At 40.9% G+C, this 13,772-nt stretch overlaps 1 protein-coding gene across 1 annotated transcript; it reads left to right on the top strand.

The window, feature by feature from the left end:
- The first annotated feature begins 284 nt into the window (after positions 1 to 284).
- On the top strand, positions 285 to 12,877 carry coq3 (coenzyme Q3 methyltransferase). Its single transcript, XM_086038995.1, has 6 exons — positions 285 to 609; positions 4,173 to 4,310; positions 5,079 to 5,178; positions 7,358 to 7,612; positions 8,535 to 8,694; positions 12,443 to 12,877. The coding sequence occupies exons 1-6, from the start codon at positions 419 to 421 to the stop codon at positions 12,616 to 12,618; spliced, it is 1,020 nt and encodes a 339-aa protein (XP_085895121.1). The 5' UTR covers positions 285 to 418; the 3' UTR covers positions 12,619 to 12,877.
- Positions 12,878 to 13,772: the final 895 nt, after the last annotated feature.

Genomic DNA, 13,772 nt, shown 5'->3' with positions numbered 1-13,772 from the left:
TATCGTCGGGAGAGAGTCAAATTAAGTTCACCTGCCGATGTTATGATGCGTTGTGAGCTCAAGCTTTAAACTCTAAACTTTTTGAGGGATGTGAAGGGCAAAATTTAAAACTGACAACACTTAAACTTTTAGAACCTGGAATTTAAATCGGTATTTACAAAACGCCATATGATCATGTTAGGCTGCAGGGGGTGATGTAGTTTTAATGATAAATAGGTGTATTTCTGGGTATTGATTTCTGCGAAAACCTGAACAAAAACTATGTCAAATGATGTACTGTATGTAGACCGCAGTCGCGAAATACAGTCAACACAAATACAGTAATGCGAGTCAGGAACCTTGTTTACTATTTGCTGTTTCTGGCCGAACAGTTATCTTACCAGTACCGCGGTGCACTGACAACTTGTTTGTCATTAAAATGTTCGCAAAAAGGTTTGGCTGTACCCTGTTAGGGCTGTGTAGCCGCAAAGCAGTGTCCGTATGTGGTGTTGTCCAGAGTCTCGTTGGTCGGAACCGATTCAGTTGGACTGGTGTGTGTAAACGGCGGACGCTGTGGCTCCTGATGAAGGTTGTGGAGCGGACACATCACGCCATGCACCGTCAACTCAGGTACTGTACACGAGTGTTGTGGCATAGCTCTCAAAATAATCCCTAACATTAACAAATGTTAAACCCGATTAATCCCACTGGAAACATGAGTTGATGCACCTTTTGTGTTATTATTTCTTAAAATGTTGTTTTACTTTAAGTAGCTAAATCAAGTCTTAAAATAAAAAATAATAGGCTGTGCTTCCATCCACATATAAAGAAAATATCAATATAATGTACTACCAAGGGTGGATGGTCACATGACCAGGCCTTTTACTTCCTGTCTGAACCTCCGGAGGTCACATGACAATGCCCTTTACTTATTGTCTGAAACTGATGTCTGCCTCAAACGCTTGCAAATTGCAAGAATAAAATATGTACGGACATGTTTTCAACACATTTTAGAGGGTCTGCTAATCATACTTAATGAGGAATTTGTTCATTCGTACATCTTTTGTTCATAAGAGTAGCAAACGTAAGCATTGCAACATTTGTTGCTGCTAGCATCACACGGTGCAGTTTGCCAAATTTTATGCTAGGCTAAGTTTTTGATTTTTTTTTTTTTTTTTTGGACCCCCCACACATGTTAACTAAATGAAATATAAGTAAAGTAATTAAACATACAAAAAATAAAGCATGAAAAAAAAAAATTCTATTTCGTATATTTGACAAAATCACCATTTTTCTGAAGTGAGAGACTGATGAGCTTGAAACTGGAATTGCGACGTCATTAGATGAACTACGATGGCAGCGTTCATTGGGGAAAGTGTACAAAGCCACTCAGAAACGGAATCAGAAAGCAATACAGTATTTCAAACTTATATTAGGGGATCCGGGTGTTTGAAGAGGAAGAGGAGGTTGTTGTCATACTGCATGTTGGACCGTACATACATGTCCAAGCCAGATGCTCAGGGTGATGAAAATGCTGTCCCTGAACGACCGGACATGGTCTGGTGACAAGACCCACTGACATTGTTAGAATGGTAAGATCATAGGATATACTGATATTGGCGATGTTGAAATTGCCACAATATATCATCGTCATCATGTCACGATATTAATAGTAGCAAATCTGTTTAAAAGCCCAAGTTGTTTTCCATTTGTGCAGTTCCAGCACCCACCGGTTGATAGTTTATTAGTGCAGTTTAATCTGATGCAATTTTTTTCCACCTATAATGGACGGATGGATTTTTAAGACCCACACTAATTGCCAGATAAAGGAGAACATAACACATTTGAGTTCCTCTACAAATTGACCCGATTCACAATGTGTGCGTGCATTAGCAAGTAAGTCCCTCAATATTAGGTGTGTGGTCAATGTAGGTCATCTATTTCTTTGTGAATGCTGTTATTACGTTAAAAAAACCTGAATATTGTGATAATTTTTTTTCTCTTTTATTTGTGTTTACAATATTGTGAGCTTTTATTCAATATCGTGAGCTTTTAATATATCGCCAACCTCCCCACAATATTGTGATATCATATCGTGATATTATCGTATCGTGACATTTGGATATCGTGAGATGCTTATAAAATAAACAAGCTACAATTATTAACCTAGCATTATTGCTTGAAATTCTATGCTCTGCCGTGCTGAAATTACGCACGATGAAATTACCTATAGACTATTTGTTCCTGTTGATTCCATACCAGTACCAAGTCATGCCAGCTAATGCGTAGAGCGTTTGCTCCCTTCGGTGTGCTATTGCTTTTTTCCTCAATTGTGTCATGGGTTGAAATACCACTCTCTACCTCTATAAATATATATATATTTTTTTACTATGTTTACAATTTCTTTCAACCAGTCGGGAGATGTACACGAGACGTGTACTTCAAGTGTTTATTGCAGAATTGAACAGGTATGCAGTTGAACAGTTTCGATGGTGCTTGTGGCGAATCTGCAGATAGGAAAAACAAAATTGCTGGACTGTCTGGCATTGCCCAAACGGCCACAGCTGGAATCGGGAGCCAGTTGATATGGAAGCCAGTTGAACTAGAACACAAACTGGTCCATTTACGTGCCCTATTCTTATCTTTTGGCCACTGAAACAACTATTGGCTTGAATGTGAACAATGCATCGCTACACAACGCAGAGGCGTTTCGCCCAAAAACATGATAAGAATGGCAAAGAGCAGAAAACGTGACAGTAAACAATTCAGCACAATGGGTGTCTGGCAACTCGATCTCTTCTAATAACGTCACTCGCTCACTCAAGATTACCGGAGATTGCCGAACATTTGCATTTTTGTTGTTAGGCGCGTTGCTACAGGTCTAATTATGAATCTGGGTGGATTGCGTCATAAAAACTAAAGAAAGTATGCTTAAAATAGTTTTAGCCATCAAAAGATCACCACAGTTATGCCTTCAGTTGGAACAGATGCAACTGAAAGTTGCTGTCATAGTGACAGCTTAGATCACAGGTCAAACTCTGGTCCTCGAGGACCATTATAATACATATTTTTGACGTTTCCCTCCTACACACCTGATGACACACTTCAAATGATCAGCTCATCTGCAAGCTCTGCATAAGCCTGGTAAGGATCCTGACCATATGAAACAGATGTGTTGGAGGGGAAAACAGGTGCCCAAACCCGGTCCTCGAGAGCCCCTATCCAGCCAGTTTTAGAGTTCTCCCTCCTCCAACACACCTGATTTAAATAATCAGGGTCGTTATGAGGCTTCTGCAAAGCCTGCTGATGAGCTGACCATTTGAGTCAGGTGTGTTGGAGGAGGGAGACGTTTAGCATATAAATTTGAGCGGTGGCTCTCATCTATAAAAAGATCATTATGTACATTTGCAAGAGTATCTGTTTTTAAAGTGGAAATCAACCCAAACACATTTTTTTCAAGAATATGTTCCCAGCAGGCCCACTAGTAGAAACCCGGGATTCTGATTAATATTGTGTTTCTGGAATATGTGTTAAGCAGCAAAATCCACCCCTTTTTAGCCATCTCAGGGGGCGGACATTTTCCGTCAACTGAAAATGACATCATAATTGCTCAGGGCTCAGGTAACGACCAATCACGGCTCAGCTTCAGAAAACAGGCCAGCCATGATTGGTCATTACCTGAGCCCTGAGCAGTTAAGATGTCATTTTCAGTCGACAGAAGTGACAAAATGGCCACCCCCTGAGATGGCTGAAAACGGGTGGATTAACTCTTATTCCACAAACACAATATTTATCAGAATGCCTTGTTTCAACTAGTGGGTTTGCATAGAACATATTCTTGAAAAAATATGTTTCGGTTGACTTCTTCTTTAAGCCTCCCTCCAATGCAACTTTTGCGCTTACAGTACATCTTCATTGTATTTGCATGTATGTATAAATTTACCATTGTATGTAAATAAATCGTTTTTCATATTTTTGTCATGAACTACATAATGTAAGTCCTTTAAAAGGAAACCGAACGCTGCGGTGTCTCCAATCATCAATCACCCAAAGTCAGCTGAGATAGACTCCAGCCCATCCGTGAGCCCAATGAGGGCAAGTGGTGTAAACAGTGCATAGAAAGCTATTTCCACGTTGACAGAATGTCAAGATCAGCCCTATTTGTAACATCTGTGCATTTCCCCCCTGCCAAGCACAAGAGCAGTCCATCAAACCACGGTGGACCCTGATGAGCTGAAACGGTTCCGATCACTGGCCGGCAAGTGGTGGGATGAAAATGGCGAGTTCAGGGCCCTGCATGCCATGAATGACCTAAGAGTGCCTTTCATAAGGTATGTGTTTGTACAGATTATTTATTGTAATACATATTACATATTTTAAATTGTAACGCTTCTTGTCTCAACACAACCTGGGGGCATCCATTCTTGTGGTATATTCGAGCCAAGCATACAAATTGAAGATGACAGGATTCCTCCACACATTTTCAGCCAATAGCATTTCAGCCACCCTGGCGCTGCACATGTGCATGCTTTGATTGATAAGATCTGCTGCTGGGTCCTAGCATGATAATCACTACTTGGGCCATCCGGCGTCGAGGCCATCGCTGCTCTCCCCCACCCCCACTCTGGTCTCTTTGGTGCCGTTGATGTGTCGGTATGGTGACAGTATGACAGATCCCGTGCCCGTGTGTTGAGTGTGGCTGATTTCCCTGATGCATCTCTGCCCTCGGGACATGTCTGAAAGAGACGCAGCATCATTTGTACTCTTGCTGCAGGGTTGTCACCCTCTGACATTCTTAGTGTGATACCGTTAATGCTGCTGTGGTGCTTTCTTATATAATGAGCTAATGTACATTTGGAACCAGCCCATTGTTTAGCAACAATCTCCCAATATTTTTCATTAGATTAACAGCTCAACAGTTTACCGGTATTGTCTTAATTTGCACCACAGCTCAAGATTTAATGATAGCAAATCGTGCAGAGCAGCGCATGCACTCCATTGACAGAATGCATATCAAGCAATCGATTATTATGCCCATTTCACATTGCAATCTGCTGAACATTCATGTTTAAATTAGTTTTTGCTTGTTTCCTGGTCAGAGATAATCTGCTGAATGTGCACAAAGCACAACATCCTGGAAAACCACTTGCCGGACTAAGAGTACTGGATGTTGGCTGTGGAGGCGGCCTGCTCACTGAGGTAATGCCGTTTGATTATGTACGTGTATCTGTGCAGAGCTGGTGTTAAAAGGACAAGTAGACCAGGGTCCCCCTTCAACACAATATTCTGCAATTGTTTAAATGACTTTCTTACTTGTCAGATTGTCTTGTCGTGCCAAACAAATATCTGTCACAGTGTGAGAATGTGCTTTCAGTGCCCTGTGCCCATCTTCACATATCACAGTAAACATCGAAACGTCTGTCTAATTTGCAGTTTCTGTTGACTTGACTGGTCTCGGTTTGGTGGAGTGGACAGTCGGTCGTTTACAATTGTTTACATGTTTGTTAGTGTTGACCGCTGTGCAGTAGGCACTGAGCGCCTGTCTTAGCTTTCATTCACACTGAGGATTTATGAGCTGTACTGTGTAATCTGGAAAGACAAAATCAGGTTCTGTATTTATGCGGCTCACACAGACTGTCATTTAGATGCCCACATAGGGGCAAATCACAATGTCTGTCTGTGGGAAATGCAACTGGGAAAGTGTCTCTGGATGTTTTTGTCACTGGATGCCTTCCATCAGAGAAGATCATCTGTAGGAGAGAGACACTTGGCTTTGGGCGAACCAAGTTCCCACTTGGCTGCATTTTTAGCTTTAGTCCATCAGGGGGCACTAAAACTCAATCCTAATCACTCTTGGCCAGTGTTCGCCAGCATTTATGAGCCAAGCCACCCATTTTACATTAGAAAAATCTTACAACACACAACCAAAAGAAAATGACATCATAAATATGAATACTGAAATAATGTCTCAAGTTACTCACAAATTCACTTACCAGTACTCAGTATGAAGTCCGGCCCTGTTAAATTGAACAAAAAGCTGATGTACTCGTAAGAAGCCGTGACTTATTCAGTTGTTTTATGAACGGATACAACTGTGTTGTACCTACTAGGGCTGAAGAATTTTAGGAAAAGATTGAGTTGTGATTTTTCTGACAGATATTAGGCTTTCGATTCAATTCACAGTTTTCTTCAAATCAAGCTTCAGTGGAATATTCACTATGTACAGTAACATTTACAAACATGACAGAAAGTTACACTGTCAAAACCTTAAAAGCTATTACTCTAATAATGCACGGACACTGAAGGGTAGGTGTGGGTGAGGCAATCCTTGTTTAAAAATGCTTCAATAAAGAAAGACCTATTGCTTGTCAAATATGCAATTGTGTTTAATAGTGTGTATGTAATGTAAAAATATTTATTTAACCAAAAATGCTTTAAATTTTGTACTAATGTACAATGTCCTTTGTACATAAATGTAAGCTTATATGTACCGTATTTTTCGGATTATAAAATACTCCAATCAAAATCTGCATCATGAAGAAGAAAAAACAACAACACATAAATCACTCTGGAGTTTAAGTCGCCTTTTATCTGTAAATTTGTTTGACAAAAACTGAGACCAAGAACAGGATAGTTCAGACTCACACACAAAGTTTCCGTTCCCTAATCGTGTGTGCATGCGGAATTACGCTCCGAGCACTTACTGCTTCACTCGGACCGTTCGGAAACTCAAGTGTTGTTCAAATAAGACATTCTGTTATTCAGATTACCAGAGCTGGTCATTTTACTCAAATTTGCCGGTCCATTTATTGCCAAGGAGCTGATTGGTTTGTGTGACCTGTCCATGCCGCTTCTGAATGGTGAACTTGGGGGGGATAAAAGCGCTTCCAAAAACTGCATCTTTGACGATCATAAAATTGCATTGGCTGAGCACATGATTTTGATCCAAAAACGATCAATTGTTCAGCCTTTGTTCCTACTGCCATCTAGTGGAAGAACATGCAAGTGTAAAATAAGAATCTTTTCACAGATCATTAGGCCATTGCTGAACTCTGTACTTGGAAGCTTTATGCATCTTTAGAGTGTTAATTTTCCCTGAAATGTGTGGACTTTGGACCCCACTTTAGATATTTTTCAATGTAAATTCTGGCTGCTGTCACTGTTGAAAGACATAGGTGACAACGGGGAAAACTTAAATGACACTTGTCTGCGGCAAGGTTATGTGCCGTGCACTTACTAAATCCATTAGTAGTTTGAGAGTGCGTCCATGCAAAATTTCTTATTTTGTTTTTCCACTCCCGTATGCGATGATAATACTGCATTAATGCACCTGTCCTCTGTCAATCCACTTGAGTCACTAACACGCCCCACCCCCCAGCCTCTTGGTCGCCTGGGAGCCAGCGTGTTAGGTATAGACCCAGTTGAAGACAGCATTGGCACGGCACAGCTGCATTCGTCGTATGACCCCGATCTTGGCGAGCGGGTCAGCTATCGGGCGTGCACCCTGGAGGAGCTGTCGGCAGATGCGGCGGACCGGGGAGACGTCCTGTTCGATGCCGTCGTGGCGTCCGAGGTCGTGGAACATCTGGCCGACCTGGAAACATTCGCCTTCTGCTGCAGCAACGTGCTGAAGGTGTGTGCTCGCTTCCAGCTGCTCCCTCAAGTCAGATACTGTCCTGCATCCCAGAGGGCATGTTCATCTGTGGCACATATGGTGACATTGCTATGGTACCCTCTGGTGTGCCTCAATGGGAATACATTAGTGTGTTTGATAGATTTCAGTTGGCACTGAAGAGAAAATCTGCACGGCTGACCTTTTCTGTTTTCCTTTCAGTCTTTCTAACTTTATTTCTTACATTTAAAGCGCAATTATGATCATGCAAGTTCACTCTCACATCATGTTCAGTGTTGAAGGGGCAAAACAACTTCATCAAGCACCACTAGATGCCGTCGCCCTTGAGAGACTCACAGAGTGAGTGAAAGCCGTTTGAGCATTTGTTCACTATGCGTGTTCAACAACTTTAACAACCAGATTTTTCTTCTCACTACTAAGAAAGGTCAGCACTAGTAGAATGACACTAGCAGGACAATTTTGACATACTAATAGGAGAACTACGTGGGCCAAAGCTGCGTACTTTTTGACGTCTGCGTGCTCCTTGTACTACTAATGTAGCGCTAGCTGTTAACTAGTTGTTGTTATCCTTTCGGCTTTTCAATTAAAAAGAAAAATGCTACTATGCTAGTAGCACGCAGTTGCACACAAGTTATGTGCTATTATTTAGTTGTCCCACTAATATTCCAAAGTTGTAAATAGACCTTAAGATGGATATCAAGCATCTCGAAGAAATGCTCAAATGGCTTTCCATACTGCACCTTCTTATTCAAACTGTATAGTGGGGCTTTTTATGAAGTATTCTCTTTTTGCACAATTATAAACGATTATCAACCTCGGCGCGTTCGCACTTTTGACGCATCAGCATCAAGACTGACACAAGTAATGCACGTTAAATATTGATCCTGTTGTAACAAAAACTGTCCATGTTGTCCCTGTGCAGCCAGGCGGCTCACTCTTCATCACCACCATTAATAAAACCAACCTGTCCTACGCTTTGGCTATCGTGGCGGCCGAGCAGCTGCTGCGCATCGTTCCCAGGGGGACGCACGACTGGGAAAAGTTCATCAGCCCAATAGAACTGGAGCGCCGTCTGGAGTCCAGTAAGTTACCAGAGAAAGCATCAGAAATGCAAATACATAGCCCCTTGTGCATAAAAATGCTATGAAGAATTCCCCCCCCCCCTTTCTGATTCTGTTTATGACCATTTAAAGCAGCACTGGGCAAGAATTCAACCTTAAAGTGAACATCAACCCAAACATATTTTTTTCTAGAATATGTTCCCAGCAGGCCCACTTGTTGAGACCTGCCATTCTGATTAATAGTGCGTTTGTGCAATATGGGTTGAGCATAAAAATCCACCAGTTTTTAGCCATCTCAGGGAGTGCTCATTTTGTCATTTCTCTCGACTGAAAATTACATCACAACTACCCGCGGCCTAGGGAACAACCAACCATGGCTCGCCTGTTTTCTAAAGCTGAGCCGTGATTGGTCATTACCTGATCCCTGGAAAGTTGTGATGTCATTCTCAGTCAAGAGAGATGGCCCCTGAGATGGCTAAAAACAAGTGGATTAACTCTTATTCCACAAACGCAATATTTATCAGAATGCCTTGTTTCAGCTAGGGGGCTTGCATAGAACATATTCTTGAACAAAATATTTTTGGGTTGATTTTCGCTTTACTGATTTTTTTCACAACTCTTTTGATGAAACATTGACTTACAATTAATTGAATGGTACTTTAGTCATGCCCGGGGGGGGGGGGGGGGGGTCTGTATTGTTTTTACTGGCACTAAGCAACTTTGAGGAGGATGGGCGCAACCCTGCCACAAAAAAAAACCCAAATGTCCTGTATTGCTTCACGGCATACTCACTTCCTCCTTTCGCTATAAGGACGGAAGTCGATTTGAACGTCTGCGCTTTATTACTGGTGTCATGGCACGAGCCATAAAACAACCCAAAAAACAAAAGTATTGTTTAAACAAAATTAGATTAATTACCTCATCGCTATTCATCTTTCACACAGCCACTGGAAATAGAAATGTAATTCAGACCAACTTGCAGGCCAGCAAGAGCTCAGGATTACATGACACTACGCGCTGGCGTGCATTGGAAATGTGGTTGACTTTTGTCAAAACACTACCGCTTTTGTCCACATGGTGCCACCATAATCAACCAAAACTGACATGACACAGTGTTGCTTTAAATAGAGTAAGTATTCCCACCTACGGACCTCTGTCAAACGGAAACCCCTCAAACGGAAAAACAACGTATGCATTAAATTTTCTACTCCTATGTTACATTAATGATCGATTCCTGACAACGGAAGTTCTGGTATCTGGAACCCGGACGCAATAGCGAAGCCCGCAGTGGGCGCAAACTCAAGCAGTCCACGCTCTATACTACAGAAAAATTTTGACCGCTCCGCCATCATCGTATCAAACGGAAATTCCCTCACTCAGAAAAAAACGGATGCATTAAATTTTCTTCCACTATATTACATTAACGATCGATTACTTCCAACGGAGGTTCCGGTACTGTCTCCGGAACCCATAGGGAAGCCCGCACTAGCGTATACTCAAGCAGCTCCCACTCGTACTAGGAAAAACTCTGACCGCTCCGCCATCATAAGATTCAAAACGGTGACATGTAAGTTACCGAATTTTCCGGACTATACGCCGCTCCGGAGTACAAGTCGCACCAGCCATAAAATGCACAATAAAGGAGAAAAAAACACATATGTCGCACTGGAGTAAAAGTCGCATTTTGGGAGGAAATGTATTTGATAAAATCCAACATCAAGAACAGACATGTCATTTAAAATTTAAATGACGAACAATTTAAAATAAAAATAAAATAGAGGCAACAACAGGCTGAACGGTATGCTTACGTTACATTATACAATGCCCCCATCACCCCATCTCGGAAGCCAAGTTGTCTCTGTCGTGTAACGCTAATAAATGTGTCCATATAAATCAAATCAATAAAATTGTGCGCTTAGTACACATCATTTCCACCGAGCTACGATGGTAACATTTAGCTAACATCCACACATGTAGGATTACAAGAAAGTTACGGTAAGATAACTTTAAACTCACCAAAATGGTCGTAGATTGATTAAATGAGTCTTTTATTTATCGCCGACAATGTAGAATGTTTCCAAGTCTCCAAAAGTATTTTTGTATTTGGTCGTAATTATATCTTTGATCGTCTCCTCCGCTCCATGCGAGTGTGGGTGGCTGGCTGGTGATGCAATACCACAGCCAAGCACGGCGCATTTAAAGGAACAGTACACTATTTTGTATAGATGGATTGGTAGACAGTCAAACTGTCTTTTTATCACACTATTTTAATTACTTAGATTTTAACCGTTTGAATTCTTCATGCATTTTAATAGCGTTTAGGATTTATCACTATGTTTCTTTATGTGGGTTAAAATAACATGTGAAATGATACACAGGTAATAATGTGTTAATAATTTCACACATAAGTCGCCCCAGAGTATAAGTCGCACCCCCGCCCAAACTATGAAAAAAAAACGTGATTTATAGTCCGGAAAATTGCGAAAGATTTAAAATTTATTCATTTACATTTTCGTCTGTAGTTCATGGCATCCAAACGAAGAAGAACGGTAATGACCGAGAAAGAGAGAGTGAAATGCATCCGATTATGCGAAGCTGGACACCAAGTAAAAAACATCCAGGAGACACTTGGAGTCGGAAAAACTCAAATCTACGAGAAAAGTCCTGATGTAGAGCCACCGTCCAGCAAGAGAGCTATGGAGATGGCATCAAAAATGCTTGCATGCACAAGAATCCCCAGACATCAGTGATGATCAACGGGACAGTTTCTTGCAATTAGCAACAAAACTGTATGATACGCAGACAAACATTTTCATACAGCAAAGAATGAAGCCAACACAACAACTCAAAATAGACTCATTTTTTCTGTCTGAGAAAAATCAACACTAAAATACAGTACAGTTTACTGTAGTTAAGTACTGTACTGCATTGGTGTTACAGTATTTACAGTATTTTGTCAACAGTATTTGGACCATGTTTGTTATACTGTACTGTATTTTGTTCATATACCTGTACTTTATAGTTTAGTTTTTTTGAATAAAAATTTTGGGGAAAATATTTTTTGGGCATTATATTGCTTGTGTTGTTACACATGTATTTTGTTATCATACTTGCACGTTCATACAGGACATGTACCGTAGTTCGTTTCCCACATAAGGAAATTCTGTTATAAGGAAAGATTGAACAATGCAAATGTGATGCCTTACTAGAGAATACTTACTGTATGCCTAACTTTTGTAAACGTGCTCAAAATAAGTTCCCCAACTGTGAGGAATGATGAAGATGTTATGCAGATTTTTTAAAAACATAATTTATTGTGAAGGTTAAAAAGGAAGGTAACGATTGAAGTTAAAATCAACGATTAATCTTTAATGTTGAACAAATGACAATGCGGTCATGCTGTTAAGCTGTATTCTTTGACTGAAATAAGTTTCACAACTCCTCGTCATCTTTTTTCACATTCTTTTATGAACACACCATTTTTTTTGCCTAATTCTTTTAGAGTAAATGTTGAAAAAGAAAGAAAACTCTAAGACAGAACAAGCATGCAGAGTAAATTGCTTGCCGAACAGCTTCAGTGAGCCACTGATGTCCTATGTGAAGCCATGCAAAATGCCAATTTGAACTCAAGAGTTTCTCCAAAATGTACGTTGATTGGAATGTATAAGTTGCTCACAACTTTTTTTCAGAGTTAAATCATGCATAACCATGCGCATTGCTGTCTTCTCCTTTCCTACTTGGACCCACATCTTACTTCCTCCTTCACCAGATGGTTTCTCAGTGCAGTCGGTCCAAGGTATGACGTACAATCCAGCATCAGGAGCCTGGAGCTGGATCAACAGCACGGCCATCAATTATGCCCTGCACGCCGTCAAACTGGCTGAGGAGCCCCCCTCTTACCCCCAAACGGACAACCCGGACAACTCCGAAGCCTCACACAGCTGAGCCACTGAACATGCACTGTATTTACATTGCTCCAGAAATTTGAGCCAATTGCTGATTTGCACATCTAGGCAGCAGACCATTATTTCAACGTGTTTGTCAGAAGCAGAGCTGCAGCTCCACATGGCATCTGTTTGAATGCTCATAGCTCATCTTTCATAATTCCAACTTGATTCTGAGAATATTCTGAGCATGACTCAAACATGTTATTTGTGTCGGGAATGCCAACAATAAACAGTTCTGTGTGAGTTTGCCGCCACAAGGCTGAGTATTTTTAGCGTGGAAGCAGGAAGCAGTCACATGCTCGTGAGGATGGAAAGCATTTCACGTGCCACTATTATGTAATAGGAATAAAGGCAATGGCATAGACTAAGTCACGTTTTGTCTGATGGCTAAATAGTTGTGATGTTAGAGCAAGTATGTTTTCAATTACTCGAAATGTATTCTGTGGGAATCCGATCATTTACAGTGGGGAAATGATTTCATCCACTGCTGAATTTCTTCGCTCACTTACAAAGAAATTATCCCCAATCTCCATTTTTATAGGTGTTTATACAAAGAAATTATCCCCAATCTCCATTTTTATAGGTGTTTATTGATTAAGGGAGTCGACAGAATATCAGTCAAAAATGCAGAAGAAGAAAAATCGAATTCAAACCTTGGATGGGTCTTAGAGCATGACAATTACCCCAAACCTACTGCCAGTAGTGGCTCACGAAAACATCATATTGAGGTCATGGAGCTAGTGGCTCTCTCCAAATGTCAACCTAAAAGAAAACCTGTGAAGGCAGCTGAAGCTTGGAGTTTCCGAGCTGCAGCCAAGAAACTTTAATGATTTACAGATCTTCTGTAACCAGCACCAAACTCCTTCATGAAGTCACTGAGCTTGCCAACAAGAGTTTCTCAGCACAAAGTCATGTTTTGCTTGGGGATTAAATACAGATTTTTATAGATTTTTATATTGTGTTTTTTTACGCATTTTTGACTGATATTCTATTCCATTAAAGGGAAATAACCCCCCAAAATATCTTTACAGTAATATGTTCTATGCAGCCCCATAGTCTAAACACGGCATTCTTGATACTGCATTTGTGGAATATGAGTTAGGTTGTTAAATCCACCCGTTTTTAGCCATCTCAGGGGTTGGCCATTTTATC

Source organism: Filicampus tigris, chromosome 8, assembly GCF_054856515.1.
Source record: "Filicampus tigris isolate MCC_2025a chromosome 8, RoL_Ftig_1.0, whole genome shotgun sequence".
NCBI classification, from domain to species: Eukaryota; Metazoa; Chordata; class Actinopteri; order Syngnathiformes; family Syngnathidae; genus Filicampus; species Filicampus tigris.
This window is presented reverse-complemented; position numbering and strand designations above follow the sequence as displayed.